The sequence below is a fragment of the Polyodon spathula genome, chromosome 6 (genome assembly GCF_017654505.1).
Source record: "Polyodon spathula isolate WHYD16114869_AA chromosome 6, ASM1765450v1, whole genome shotgun sequence".
In the NCBI taxonomy this organism is placed as follows: Eukaryota; Metazoa; Chordata; class Actinopteri; order Acipenseriformes; family Polyodontidae; genus Polyodon; species Polyodon spathula.
Window position 1 is genome coordinate 12,155,808 of NC_054539.1, and position 15,657 is coordinate 12,171,464.

Sequence of the window (15,657 nt, forward strand, 5' to 3'; positions counted from 1 at the left end):
CCTGTTAAGTACTGTAACATCCAAAATAGTTTATTCCAGACTTGTTAGAAAGTCTGTAACAAAAGCAAGTTTGCTTTGGATTGTTATTGTCGACTCATTATAGATACTACTGTTAAGACACCCACCATGCAGGTATCACAATGTCCCTAAACAATATGTTAAAATGAGTTACTTCTGCACTGTATAAAAATGAGTTGATTTTGCCAGTGCTTGCTAATCTATTAACTAGTTTTAAATTTAAATAATTTTAGTTTCGGCTTTATTGTTAAAGTTTTTACACATGGCAATACTGTCCTGCAATTACTAAATGTTAGTGATCATTCCACTGTGTTGTTAGTGAACCAGAGCTATGTTTTAAAAATGAGAGTTAGCAAATGCCTATCGTTATACTGTACTGCAGCTACTAATCCTTTCCAATTACCGGTATCTGAAAATTAAGGACTATATAACGATAATGCTGTAAATCATTTTTAGAAGGCCTTTTTTGTTGTTTTCCAAGCTGCTGTAGTGACGTTATAGATATAACGAGTTACTGTAAATGAGATACTGTTTTAGAAGACAAATTTCATTAAGTAAACATGTATTTGAATGTTTTTTAAATTAAAAGTAGAAATACAAAACTGACACTTTTTTTTTTGTGAACGTGCTACGTGAAAAACGGCAATTCAGAAAACGTCAAAAACTACCAAGACAGCAAATCCGCCAAAATATCCAGTTCTAGGGTATTTATCTCTGTTGGATAGGGCTTTTCAAGTTTTTGTGTTGTTGTACATGGCTGAGTTATAATACAGCTGGTCTGTTTTTTTCACAGAATATACTTTAACCTTATCGTTTACTTATAACTAACTGAGATCAATGTCATTCATTTGAAGATGTATGGCATTGGCATTCAAGTTGGCCAAATTGAGTGAAGTCATGTCGCATGGAATGCAAAATGAGCATTTATTGCATCGAAATGTGCGCTGGGAAGTAATGCTTTCATGCTGTTTCAAACACATAACAAACAATCTGATCTTCTGTAGTTCCATGACAAGATGGACCCAATGATGGAGACTCTGGGGCGGATAGCGGAGCGCTTGAGGCAGCCTCCTTCCATCTCTGTGGAGGTGGAGAAGATCAGAGAGCAGATCAGCGAGAATAAGAATGTGTCTGTTGATCTGGAGAAGCTCCAGCCTGGATATGAAACTCTGAAACAACGCGGGGAGGAGATGATTGCACGTTCTGAGGGTGCTGACAAAGATATATCTGCTAAAGGTATCTTAACCTGGCACATATTTTTGAAGCATTTACTCTAGTGTATTTGAAAAAGGATGTTAATGTTAAACAATTTTAACGTGCCGCAGAGCCCTTGGATTATGTATAGTTCTTTGGTTCTGGCCTGCAATATATATATTCTTTTTGTTCATTTGTCATTTTCATCTTTTTTAGTCATCTGAGTTGTATTCTATTTTAAAACTCAGTAATATATATTATTTGGTGCCTTACCTTTTTTTTTTTTTTAACAGTTTTTATGCCTAATAATATTCTCTTAGCTGGCAATTTGAATATATATATTTGGGGGAGTATGTAGTTATGCTTTAGTCCACAGTACAAAACCAACACTCAATGCTGCAAAGCCTCAAAACCCAAGACTGAAAGGCTGGTCCTAATCTATTCATTTTCATCATTCAGCTGTGCAAGACAAGTTAGACCACATGGTGTTCATCTGGGAAGATATCCAGGCCTTGCTTGAAGAAAGAGAAGCTAAGCTCTTGGATGTGATGGATCTGGCTGAGAAATTCTGGTTTGACCACTGTGCGCTCATAGTCACCATCAAGGACACACAGGATGTCCTGCGAGACTTGGGGGAACCTGGGACTGACCCTTCAGTGGTGAAACAACAGCAGGAGTCTATAGAGGTTAGGGCTACTCGTTATTCTTGAATACAAATTCCAGTTCAATTGCATTTTTGAATATGAAATCCTGCACTGCCCATTAACTCGAAGAAGGCAAGGTTGTACCACACATTCAAAAATGTGTATGGAGTGAGTGTACAGGAAGTGGAATGTGGATGTGAACTAGGCATAACCAATAATACTTGTGTATTGCAACATAGAACCCATAGAAATTATATTCTGTAGATTAAATATCTTCAGTTTTATGAAATATTTAGTTGTATTATTAGTACCTGTTATCCCAACACTAAACCTAGCCCTGACACTAAACAGGTAATTGACTGGTAAAAGATCAGTCATTTAACTTACTGCATTACCTTTCTTAAACCCTGCTAAGAGCGTGTCTTTTCTTTCCAGAGCTTTAAAGAAGAAATAGATGGACTGCAGGAAGAGCTTGATATGGTTCAGAATCTCGGGGATGAATTGATGGCTGTCTGCGGCGAGCCTGACAAGCCTGTAATCAAGAAGAGCATAGATGAGGTAGTGACACTGTGAATGATGGCCTGATAAATTGATGATAAGGAAGTGGCAAGTTGTCAAAGACAATTATTAAACATGTAGTTAGTTTAATTAATTGAGATCAATAAATTACCTCCTGGGCTGTGAAGTACACATTTTGAACCGATTGAGTATATTCTGCAGTAGCCTGTACTACATTCATTCTGATATGGATTATTTTATACCATCACCCCTAATGTAAAAACCTTGGTAGTTACTCATGTAGGCAATAAAACCTGATGGAATTCATTGTCTGTTGGGCATTAGCTCCTAGTTAATTTCACAAGCTGAAGGCAAAGACAATGTCAATGTTCTACTGTGAGATAGTGCCCACTGCGGAGACCATTATTGCTATAAATGATATGTTTGTGTTTGAATAAAGTATATTATGAACTGGGTAGCATTCAGGTACTTGTACCTAAACCTGCATAACACAGACAATCTATTTTCCCACTCAGAAAAATGCACCTGTTTGGTGTGCATTCATGTTTGGAAGCCAACCAATCTGTTATGTTTTCCAGCTGAATTCTACCTGGGACAACCTGAACAAGAACTGGAAGGAGAGAGTGGAAAGACTAGAGGAGGCTATGCAGTCAGCTGTTCAGTTTCAGGACGGATTGCAGGTACAGTTTTTTTAAACAGTTTATGAAGATACAGGACTCAATACGACCACCAGTCTGATTAGAGAGCGTGTCCTAATAAAATTATATCTTTACAATGTCTCTTACTTGAAATGACCTAACAGGCCGTGGTTACAATGGTGACAGTCCGTATATGAGTCCTTTTACAAGCAGGTAGATTACAATACTAATTTCTCAACTAGAAACTGAGCAAAATTTGAACCGTGCAAGGAATATTACTAACAAGATGCCTCATTTGTTTCTTTACATATCTCACTTTGTTTATTTATACAAGTTCATAATTGTTGGTTGTTTAATTTTTTTTTTCCTTGAGATATACATTTCTTAATCCTTGCTAATGTTAAACAAAGGAAAGCAATATTTTCCTAGTATGTTTTGAATAAGGCTGATAGTTTATGATTCAGAGTTAGAACAAAGATGAAAAGATGGCATTCTCTTGTTGGGATTTCTTTCTTTCTTTAAGCTAAGAACGGTTGAAGACACAAAAATAAGCTTTAGTTAGCTAGAATTCCAGTCATTGTGTCAAGGCAATTCCAAATGTCCTTTATATGGAATAACAGCTAGTTGTAATAGAGATGTCTGGATGACAACCAAAATGGGCATCCAAACCCAGTGTTTTGCTGAACATGTGGGGACAGATTAAAAAAAAAAAAAAAAAAAAAAAAAAAAAAAAACTGAAAAAAAAAAAAAAACTGATGCAACTGCCAGAAATTTACACATCGGATTATTATATTGATTGCCAGTAAAATATTAATTGTAAAGGCTGTCTGTGACCTTTATTACACAATGTTAATTAAATTTATGGGATCACCCAGTGCTTGCCTTTTAGCAGTCACTAATTTGAACTGTGCCAGAGCTTTTTTGCCAGATAATATCTGGAGTGCAGAGAGTTGACATTGCAAAGCCATATTTACTGTAGTTAAACAAATACATAAATAAATAACATAAAGTAAAATAATAAGAAAAAACTAGCTAAAAGTGTATGATTTCTATGCATATATACTGTATTGCTTCTTCACATTTTAACTTTTAAGTGACACCTGTTTTGAGCTCTTTGTAATGATAGTAAAACATGCATTTAGTGACTAACATCCATTTTTGATTTGATTACAGGGATTGTTTGACTGGGTGGATATTGTGGAGAATAAACTTGATTCAATGTCACCTGTTGGCACTGACCTAGAGACTGTCAAACAACAAATAGGGGAACTGAAGGTACATAAATACAGGTTCATGAATATTACTGCGAGTAGCAAGAGGGAAATCAGGTAGAATGCAGTGCATTGACCCTTATATTTGAAGACGTTATGTTTACTAAGTATCACCCCGAAGGTAACAGTATTTTTTAAAATAAAGGGGGTTGTTTGTTTGGCTGCCTATAGGAAATGCCAATTATAACATATGTCCCTTGTTTAATTTGCACATTAAAAGTATGTCAATCTGTTATAAGGTAGGCAGTATGATGTAATTTATTTAAGTAATTTTGTAGGCAAGATTTTATATCTAATCTCCTATATCAATTTTTGACCAATGAGAAGAATTTTTAAATAACTTGTCAGGTTGACAGCACTTGGCCTTTATTGAAGGTTGTGTCACTAATGTTGTTTGCCATCTGCACAACAGGAATTCAAGTTGGAAGCCTACCAACTACAGATAGAGATGGAAAGGCTCAACCAGCAGGCAGAGATGCTGTTGAAGAAAGTTGTTGAAGAAATGGACAGACATCCCATTACGGAACCATTAACTGAGCTCAGAATGCTGTGGGACAGTCTGGATCAGAAGATTATCAACAGACAGGTAAACCAGGAAAGCCAAAGATAAACAACATGCACAATAAAAGTCTCGCAAAGCATAGCATGTTGATCAGGACTCCATGGTTTAAAGAGTATGCCGTGTATATTGTCAGTATTATATAACTCTTAGAGGTGGAAGGTAGAGCTATGGAGTTAATTCCTTATGACTTCAGAAATTCTATCATAAGTTTGTTCATCAAAGCGCACATAATGAAAACAAACTATTTGAAAGTCTGGACTATTTAAACACATTCCATATAGCTGTATGCAATGTTCATTACAACCTTGATTATCCAAAAAGCAAAACAATTATATTTCTTGACATTATAAAATGCACAGAAATTTGGTATTGGTTTATGTTCAGGAATATAATATTTGAGAAATTAAAAAACTACTATTTTTAAAAGAAAATCATTACTCCTGTTAAGTTATATATTGGGATTCATTTGAACATGTTACTCATAAAGCTAATAACATACACCTGGGAACAAATATTTTTTGCTCTCTTGGGGTTGATTATAATTGTTAGAACATTTTTAGCACACTGGAGTTACATCCCTGGTCCAGTCCATACACCAGTAACTGTATTTCTGTCTTTGTAGCACAAACTAGAGGGAGCCCTGCTGGCTCTGGGGCAGTTCCAGCATGCCTTGGATGAGCTGCTGACGTGGCTGACACACACAGAAGACTCACTGAAGGAACAGAAGAAAGCAGGAGGAGACCCAAAAGCTATTGAAATTGAACTCGCCAAGCATCACGTAGGCCTTTCAATTGTGTTCTTGCGTTGTTATATCTTGTCTTTTTTTATTATATCTTTGGAAATGATTGTGTTATTTTTGTACAGTACAAGATAAATACTATACATGAGGATTTATTTAAGGATCTAACCCATGACAGATTTGAATTATGCTATAATAGGTCACTGCAAGTAATAATAATTTACTGCAAATTATCCAGGATAATTATTAATTTCATTGGTATCCAATAAGTTAAACGTTTGTTAAAAGTTTAAAAAACAGGAAATATTTGGCTGACAAGTTCCATCAAATCCTTGCAATTTGCCAGCATTAGCAATCAGTGTTAAACAATCCATACTGTTCAATTCAGTACATCACACACATATGCACACACGCACGCACCATCTTATCCAACTTTTAGTCATCAGCCACAAATGTAGACAATTTATGTCTCAAAAAGTGAATCTGTTTCACATAAACATATGAAGTACTGGTAATTTATAACATTACCTGAGTTAAGTTATATTTCAAATATTGTACCTCACAGCATGTTCAATGAGGCAGTAGCTTGTGTTTCCTAAACAAAAATTGCATCTGTTCTATAGCAAGGCAGCTTGTATCAAACGTGATCAATCGAGTCCTTAACTACTACATAGACCCAATAAACAGGAAAACTCCATACCCAGGCATATTACAAACAGGGCAATTGTATAAACACCCTGATACACAGATTTGGTAGTAAAGAATTGCAATTTTTGTGATGTGGACTGTACCGCCAGTAATTTCACCTGCTACTAGTTACAATTGCACCCAGACCTCCAGAGATGAAAGGCTTGGCCATTAAGACCCTTAACAATTGTTTTTAATAACATTTGTTTTGTGTATGTCTTAGGTGCTCCAAAATGATGTGCTAGCCCACAAAACCACGGTGGAAGCTGTTGAGAAAGCAGGAAATGACATGATTGAGTCCAGTGCCAGGGAGGAAGCCAGTAGCCTCCAGAGCAAGCTGGAAAACTTGAATCAGCGGTGGAAGACCGTCCTGGAAAAAACAGCACAGAGGCGGCAACATCTGGAAAGCGCTCTGCTCCAGGTAGAGCGCAAAATAACTGCTATAGCTGCAAGTTGTATATTATCTCATCTGTTCTTTTTTTAGCAGCCTAGTGGGAATTACAACATTACAGAAACAACAATTTCTAGTTTGGTAAAATCAGAGCCTGTAAAATCATATACAGTAACTGTCTTCAACATAAATCTACAGTATTAAACCCACTCCTGGAATATTTTTTAAGGGATTCAATTTTAAATAGACTAATACTGTGACAAAAAACAACCAGGATGTCAAATTGCATCTGGGCTGCATATCCTTTAGGACTCAAATTGCAAAAATTACCTATTTGACTTGGTTAGATTAATAATTTGTCACAGATGAACTAATAGCTATTATGATGATCATATGTTCTTAATAACTTATTTCATAATGGAAAAACTAGATGATTTAAAATGTTGCATCATGTCCTTGGACTTTATTGGATGAATTGCATAGGATGAAACTATTAATACTATTAGATTCCAAAGACTAACAAATATGCCATGTTTTTGAAGTTTTAAATTTCATCACAATTTTGAAAGCCTTATAACAAAACCAATAACGTTTTGCAACATATGAAATGAAGTTTGCTTACTAAAAAAAAAAAAAGTATAAAAATGTCATCTGTGAGTATCAGTGACACCTAATTATATACATAGATGTGTAGGAAAGACCCCAGTCTATCCCTTGGCTTTAATTAACTGTTATTTTGTTGTGTTTGTTAGGCCCAGGGTTTCCATGGCGAGATTGAAGATATGCACAAGTGGCTGAAAGACACTGAACGTCAGCTGTTGGCATCACAGGCTGTTGGAGGGTTACCAGAAACAGCGAGAGAGCAGCTTAATATCCATCTGGTATGTATTGTATGATAACAAAGGTTGGATACAGATGGTAGACTTGTAAATACCATGGATACCTCTATTCACATTGTAGAAGTGTGACAAGTAAATTACATTGTGAAATTGTTTTACAAATACCTTTTTTTAAGCTGGATTAAGACATACAAAAGCGTACAATTGATTTTCCCCAGTGGTTCAGCTGGAAGGCACTCATAAGTGACACAGTAATTAAAGATTTTAAGTCAAATATACAGTTACAGCTACAGTTGCTATGAATGCTCGTATTTAAAGCTTTTGTGAGACATATTATTTTTAAAGTTGCCTAGGGGAAAGCCATGTAATAATACAGTTATTAAATGTAATAATAGACAACAGACTTACACATTAATGAAACAATCTTTCTTCAATAGGGGAAATTATTTATTTTTAAAAAGTAGTCCACAACTCACAATGTAATAAATCCTCTGTAAATCCTACTTGTTCCTTATTAGTAATGATAACATCAACAGTTTTGTATCCCTTCCAAAAGTTTAGTAAATCTGGCCCATAGTATTAAAATGTATCTTCCGGTTTAAAGTCTTGTTTTTTGTATATTGAATAAATATTGAATCATTATTAAATAATTGCCTTGCAAAGATCCAAGTCCAAAAGTGTTGGTATATGTATATATCTAAAATCTGAATTTTTAAGACTCTGTATTATCTTTTTCTTAGGAACTCTTGAATGTTTTTGAAGCAAAGGAAGAGCTGTACACCAGACTGATGCAGAAAGGACAGCAGCTGATCACTTTCTGTCCAGAGGGACATGATACCACTACAGAGCAGGACCTAAAGAACTTGAAAGAAAAATGGGAATCTGTGCAAACAAAAATGACTGAAAGAAAGGTATGCACACTAGTGCTGAACCACCAAACCCTTAGGGAATGTTTCATGGAAATTGTAGCATGACTGCAAAAAAATGAATTAATAATAATAATAATAATAATAATAATAATAATAATAATAATAATATAAAAGTATGGAAGTGAATATTATCATAAATATAATAATATATATATATATATATATATATATATATATATATATATATATATATATATATATATATATATATATATATATATATATTTAAAATGTTATCTTTGGTCTTTGAATGTTTCTTCCAGGACAAACTAATTTTGCTTTGATTTCATCTGTAGGTTAAACTAGAGGAAGCCCTGACCTTGGCCACAGAGTTCCATAACTCCCTTCAAGACTTCATCAACTGGCTGACCCAGGCTGAGCAGACTCTAACAATGGCCACACCAGCAAGCCTTATCCTGGACAACATCTTGTTTCAGATTGATGAACATAAGGTAGATAAGGATTTCAACTTTTGATGCTAATGGTAGTACATTGAAAACCTCAATAACGATTTGTGGATTTAGAATTTGGTGATTTGCAAATATATCAAAGGGTAATATGAGATTCAGTTAACCAATGATTCTATTAGCAGTGTCCATTGTATTAGTAGAATGCAGGTTGTAATTGCTACTGTTGATAGTGGTCTGGTTGCCTCTGAGGGAAGGGATATGGCTGAGGAATCCTACAATGTATGAAGGGAATTAAAATATAACAAACCACTTCATAAAAACTTCAAAAAATGGTTACGAGCAGCTGGTAGGGTCTCACAGCTTGAGATTGAATACTCCCATCCCTCTGAGCTATGGACAGTGGCATAAAACTCCCGTAGCAAATTATTTAGCTCAGGCAGAGGAACTACTTTGACTAGTTAACGATTTTTATTTTAGCCAGTCAAATAGGACACCCTTTTGTGTATTTTTTCTTCCTTTACTTTTTCTATGTCCAGAAGCTGTGTTTCAGTAAGTTCAAGATGCCTAGTAGTAGTACTTTAATTTTATTTTTTTTCACCACTTGAACTAGAGTTGGTGTCCGATTCAGACTCATCCAAAATCTCATCTAGAGTTTGGTTTCCCAAAAGATCAAAATTTACATAAATCTCGTCGGTCATTGCGGATTTAAATATGGCTACTATTTATTATATTTTTTCAAAATTATATATTAAATGTAGTTAGTCATGTTTATCAATATAAATTTAAGTATGGCTACTGTTCTTTTTTTTTTTTTCAAAATTCGTCGTATGAATATCTACAGGTGATTCGCCCCTTTTTGAAAAGATGGGAATAGTCACGCCCCAATGTGCCCTGCTATGACCAATCAGGATAGAGTGTTTGAAAGAGCCATTTTAGAATATATATTACGACCAATGACAGCATTGACGTCATTGGCTGAGTTTGGACATTGGCCGTAATGTCTATATATTAGACTTTTTAAGGGTAGAATTCCTTCAAGATTATATATATATATATATATATATATATATATATATATATATATATATATATATATATATATATATATATATATATATATATATATATATATATATATATATATATATACACCAAATTCTACAGTAGCTAATATAGCCAGGTTGTCTTGCTGTAAGATAACGCTGGTTTGCTTTTCATTTTAATTGAAGGTCTTTGTCACTGAGGTAAATTCCCACAGAGAGCAGATAATAGAGTTGGACAAAACTGGAACCCACTTGAAATACTTCAGTCAGAAGCAGGATGTCGTCCTCATTAAGAACCTGCTGATCAGTGTACAGAGCCGCTGGGAGAAGGTGGTCCAGCGATCAGTGGAGAGGGGACGAGCTCTAGATGATGCAAGGAAACGTGCCAAGCAGGTAATTGGAGATTGCAATGATTTCCTGATTTAAATGTCTTTCCAATTAAATATGTATTACACAATCACAATTCAGTCGCTGCATGTACAATTCCACAAGAATATACTTTCTGTAGTGTGCAGTATTATCACAATGCTGCTTTGTTTACATAATAGCACAACTATCAGACTGCAGAATTACAGTGAGATGCTGATAGATGGTCAGTCATCATTGGTAAAGTCACCAACACCAGTACTCCCTTCTCCAGTGGAGTACTTAGCTTTCAGTTTGTCACAATCATTAAAACGTATGAGGGGATTCTAGTTTTTTTTTGCATATTCCAAGTTTTCTGTTTTATTCAATTTTAATAGTTCCATGAAGCCTGGAACAAACTAATGGAGTGGCTTGAGGAATCAGAAAAGGCCCTAGATTCTGAGCAGGAAATCGCAAATGACCCAGACAAGATTAAGATGCAGCTGGCACAGCATAAGGTAATAAATTTAAATGTGTCCACATCACTACAATACAAACAAGTTGCAAAGAAGATATTTTGCAAACGAGGCAAGTATCCCATTGTTTATCTAATTTCATTATCATTTACAGTGGTTGCCTCAGCTATTTATCACTGTAAGAGACAGAAATCTTTAAATAAATTCCATGTTTTCTGCTTGACCATTATCTTAGTCACTATTTAAAATGGATGTTCACACTGTAAGCAGCAAACTGAATTTCTCCTAATGCAATGTCTCACAAGACTGATCACATTTGAATATATTTTAAGCATTATGTGAAGTTTGCAGTACAAGAACCATAGTTTTTTAATGCTTATATCTGGAAAATAAAATTGTCTCTTAAGATATAGTAAATCCCAATATTTGCTAGCACTGGGAGCTGTACACAAGGCTGTGAGAGAATGCAAGTGCGAGTGTAATAGTATTATAGAGATAATGGAAGCTATGACCATACCGCCTTATAACCTGTCCCACAATGTATTATTTTCTGCTTGGGAATGCAGGACTTTCAGAAAGCCCTTGGAAGCAAACACTCAGTGTATGACACTTCAGTCCGAAATGGGCGCTCTTTGAAGGAAAAGACCTCTCTGAAAGATGACAACCAGAAACTGGACGACATGCTCAGTGAACTGAGAGACAAATGGGACACTGTCTGTGGTAAATCTGTGGAAAGGTATGTACACAGGACTTCAAAGACCAAGTTGATAGCAAAAGTATTAAACATTTAAATCCCCTGTAAAATATAACCTAGTAATTGTGTTATTTTAGGACCAAAATATAGCAAATTTGTTTCATGTTGTAATGTGTAACATTGCAGCATGCTTCTTCACAGACATCTTGTTCAAGTCATTCACAAGTACTTGCCTTGCTTGTTTGAACTTGTTCCAGTTATAGTGTGACTAATTTGACTTGTATTTTTAGGCAAAATAAACTGGAGGAAGCTCTGCTGTTTTCAGGACACTTCACAGATGCTCTCCAGGCTCTCATTGATTGGTTGTACAAGGTAGAGCCCCAGCTTGCTGAAGACCAGCCAGTACATGGAGATATAGACCTTGTAATGAATCTGATAGATAACCATAAGGTATGTCCCATAGGTATAGTATAGTATGAAAGCATTAGCTTCATGTTTGATTAATTTATCAAAAACATGTAGTATGTTATACTTGTACAGATTGATAAAAAAAACATTTGTGTTAACTTGGTTAAGGTGGCGTAAAACCAAATGTAATACCATCATAACTTATACGTTATTTCCTATAGAGCTTCTACTGAATAATAACCAATATCAACATCACTGAAATACTATTCATTGAAACTTGTTAAGTATTACCGATTTTTTTTTTTTTTTTTGAAAATTGGTTCCAGCTTCTGGTGCTGATGATGTGTGTCGTGTATCAAAGTTTTTTACGTGAATGATGAATTATGATGAGGAGTAGTGGGCCCCATGGATTTAAATCCCAGCTCACTCACTGACTCAGTGTGTGGTCTTGGGTTCAAATTACATTACCTCCTTGGGACTGAACTTGACCATAGGTTAAACTGAAGAGTAACTGGAAGTGAGAAGTGGCATTCTAGTATGGGCTGTTCTTTGTAAATGCTTACAGCAGCAAATCATTGTGTAGTGTCCAGGCGAATGCAAGTAGAGAATTTCAGAATGAACTTTTTTTTTTTTTTGCATAGGTCTTCCAGAAAGAGCTGGGGAAAAGAACTAGCAGCATACAGGCTTTGAAACGCTCCGCACGGGAACTAACTGAAATCAGTCATGACGACTCCTCTTGGGTCAAAGTTCAAATGCAGGAGCTGAGCGCCCGCTGGGAGACTGTGTGCGCTCTCTCTGTGTCCAAACAAACACGACTAGAACAGGCTCTCTGTCAGGTAAGCACCTTTTAAAATGCAGATTTTAACATGCATTTGCAAGCCGGTTTTATGATAGATTTCCTCCCCCTTCACTAAAGAACGTGAGCAAGAGTACTAGATTCTTGAGCAAAACTGTTCTCAAAATGCAAGACAGTTTGGGATATTGTTTAACTCGCGTTCAAAAATGTAACCTCTTTTAAATAATGAAAAGGTCATCCAAGGAACTGAAAATCTGCAGCTGCTAGTTACAGTGAACTCTTTAATGTGCTGGACTTTGTATTTCTGACAAAATGCTGATTACAGGGGAGTTGTATTTTAGATAACACTCGAAGAGGTCGTTTATTACACTAACAGCTTCAGGAATTTATTAAGAGACATCTTTCAAGACTGCTTTCATCCTTGGCTTGTTTTTTTATCCTCAGAATGTAATTTAATTTAAAACACATTCTCTGATTTACACCCCCTTCTCTTGCACTCCTTGCAGGCAGAGGAATTCCATTCCACCGTTCACATCTTGTTGGAGTGGCTCGCTGAGGCTGAGCAGAGCCTTCGTTTCCATGGTGCCCTCCCTGATGATGAAGAGGCTTTGTGTGCACTTCTAGATCTACACAAGGTAAGTGTAATAACTGAGAGACATAGCCTACGTGTCTCAACATCGACCTGACATTTGCGCAAAAAATAACAATTCTGAGCAAGGAGTTTTTATTCAAATTATCCAGTAAAATATCCAGCGGAAATGTAGAGTAATGGGTTATGATTAAGTACATTAATAAATTATAATACATTAATTCACATATTTCAAAGTTTTATTATACATATTCTATAGATAGTAACATTTTCAGATTTCTTTATTTAGTTATTTGAGTTATCTGAATAGTGGCAGTACTCAGGGCCGCTGTATTTTTATGCGATAGAGATGCTAATAATGCACAGCCCCCCGTGCTGTGTAAATCTGCAGCTGTTTTGGTCATTAAAACATAATACTTTAGCCACATATCTCTGCAAATTTGCCATACTTGGCTTTTCCAGGATGATCTGTTTGTTGTTTGCAGAAGTCAGTTACAAGACTATTATTTCCTGTAAGTATGACCTAATGTTTCAGACTCAATTATCTTTAATGACCTATATCTATTATTATTGGTTTGATTGGATTTTAAAATAATTGGATATTCACCTGCCAGAGCAACGTGCTGGCCCACGTAACTAGAGGTCCTTCAGGTTAGCCCTAACCTTAGATATTACCAACTGGTAATTGAAAACCATTTTGTATTTGCTTTGTTTAGGAGTTTATGAGGAAACTTGAAGAAAAAAGAGTGGGGCTGAGCAAAGCTATACGTCTGGGGGAAGCCATCTTGACCATCTGCCATCCAGACTCGATCACCACCATTAAACACTGGAACACCATCATCAAAGCCAGATTTGATGAGGTCAGTATATCAATGATTCACATATTGGAAGGCTTAACCATTGTCACATATGAATAAATGAATGTTAATATATATAAAACAAAACTAAACAAAAAAAAAAGAAAATTGGTGTGTTTAAAATGCCCTGTATACTTTAGTACATGTTTTATCTGATAACTGCATAACTTCCATATATTTTACAATGAAAACCTGTTATTTGAGTGCACATCAGTAAAATATCTACATACCTGTACAGTTTAGCAATTATAGATAATAGGTTACCAAACTGTATGTTTATCACAGTGCAAATAACAGTATTAAATAGTAAAACTATGTGGGGCCTCCTTGAAGCATGTGCAGAGGCATTTATTTTTTACAAAGGATTTTAGCAGTATAACATTAACAATAAACTATGCATTTGTTTATTCCATTCTGCAATTAAAGTACATTGTTTCTTGCTAGTTTTATACCATTTGCATTTCTAATTCTCAGAAAATGTGCCTTCACGCTGGTTTCGTTATTTTTTCAAAAGCTGTGTGTAATGTGTAAGTCATTTCATCGTGCATTACAAACACCAGGGTTTTGTTGCTGTGTTTCAGGTGTTAGCATGGGCCAGGCAGCACCAGCACAGGTTAGGTAGTGCTCTGAAGGAGTTACTTGCTAATCAGGAGCTGTTGGAGACCCTGCTAGGTTGGCTGCAGTGGGCAGAGACAACACTCAATGAGAAGGATAAGGAGACCATCCCACAGGAAATCGAGGAAGTCAAGACACTCATTGCTGAACACCAGGTATTTCAAAAACATAACAGCCTCCTACTTTATATTGATGTTTAAAAAGCAAATGTGACTTATTTTAACAGTTCATTTTTTTAATTAACAATACATATTTCAATTTTAAACTTTTATGGTGGCATGTTCAATAAAATATAGATAAAATATTCACAGATTCCCAGGATTTCAAGGCTTCTTTTCAAGCAGCATATATTTTATATTTATCTGGTACTTTAAAACTAATCCAACTATGATAACAAGTACAATAAATGTTGTGGAAGCAAATAACCGAATTTAAATGACAGTAATGTGCAGCAATACAATACATTAAAAGAAGCAATCCGGAATTAAGCTTCTTACAAATGTTCTTTGTATTTTCATATTCAAGACAGGCTCCACTGGTTTAAAGAGTACAATGTAGCCTGATAGCCAAAGTGAGAAGCAGTTCAGTAATTTGCTATTTTTAATTTGACATTGTATTATAGGTCTTTATGGAGGAAATGACAAGGAAGCAACCCGATGTTGACAAGTTAACAAAGACATACAAACGGAAAGCTGCACCAGAACTTGCCTCCCTCCATTCCAATATCCCTGTCCTGGATAAAGGAAGAAGAGGAAGTATGTATACACTAGAAAAATAAAAGACATTTCTTAATGAGGACCATCTGCTCTCATTTTCTGCCCAGTCAATTACATAATATCCTTCATATCCCAACAAAGGCAGCATATTTACCATACTATATACCGAGGCATACTATTTTATAATCTTTTTTTACTACAATTCCTTTTATACATTATACAATAAGAAATATTATGAATTCATTATAGTTGGATTTAATGTCATATTTTGTGAGTA

The 15,657-nt window shown here is 35.4% G+C and overlaps 1 protein-coding gene across 16 annotated transcripts in view; it reads left to right on the forward strand.

The window, feature by feature from the left end:
• Nucleotides 1–15,657, forward strand: part of LOC121316843 (dystonin-like) — a 184,373-nt gene that overhangs the window by 156,335 nt on the left and 12,381 nt on the right. For all 16 annotated transcript variants that reach the window (XM_041252112.1, XM_041252095.1, XM_041252101.1 and 13 more), the window contains 20 exons: nucleotides 1,023–1,254; nucleotides 1,672–1,898; nucleotides 2,292–2,414; nucleotides 2,954–3,055; nucleotides 4,187–4,288; nucleotides 4,697–4,870; nucleotides 5,469–5,624; nucleotides 6,496–6,693; nucleotides 7,416–7,544; nucleotides 8,243–8,413; nucleotides 8,728–8,883; nucleotides 10,071–10,277; nucleotides 10,628–10,747; nucleotides 11,272–11,441; nucleotides 11,690–11,849; nucleotides 12,449–12,643; nucleotides 13,110–13,238; nucleotides 13,909–14,052; nucleotides 14,631–14,819; nucleotides 15,287–15,419. In XM_041252112.1, the coding sequence (XP_041108046.1) occupies nucleotides 1,023–1,254; nucleotides 1,672–1,898; nucleotides 2,292–2,414; nucleotides 2,954–3,055; nucleotides 4,187–4,288; nucleotides 4,697–4,870; nucleotides 5,469–5,624; nucleotides 6,496–6,693; nucleotides 7,416–7,544; nucleotides 8,243–8,413; nucleotides 8,728–8,883; nucleotides 10,071–10,277; nucleotides 10,628–10,747; nucleotides 11,272–11,441; nucleotides 11,690–11,849; nucleotides 12,449–12,643; nucleotides 13,110–13,238; nucleotides 13,909–14,052; nucleotides 14,631–14,819; nucleotides 15,287–15,419 (3,217 nt within the window). The remainder of the gene's footprint in view (nucleotides 1–1,022; nucleotides 1,255–1,671; nucleotides 1,899–2,291; nucleotides 2,415–2,953; nucleotides 3,056–4,186; nucleotides 4,289–4,696; nucleotides 4,871–5,468; nucleotides 5,625–6,495; nucleotides 6,694–7,415; nucleotides 7,545–8,242; nucleotides 8,414–8,727; nucleotides 8,884–10,070; nucleotides 10,278–10,627; nucleotides 10,748–11,271; nucleotides 11,442–11,689; nucleotides 11,850–12,448; nucleotides 12,644–13,109; nucleotides 13,239–13,908; nucleotides 14,053–14,630; nucleotides 14,820–15,286; nucleotides 15,420–15,657) is intronic.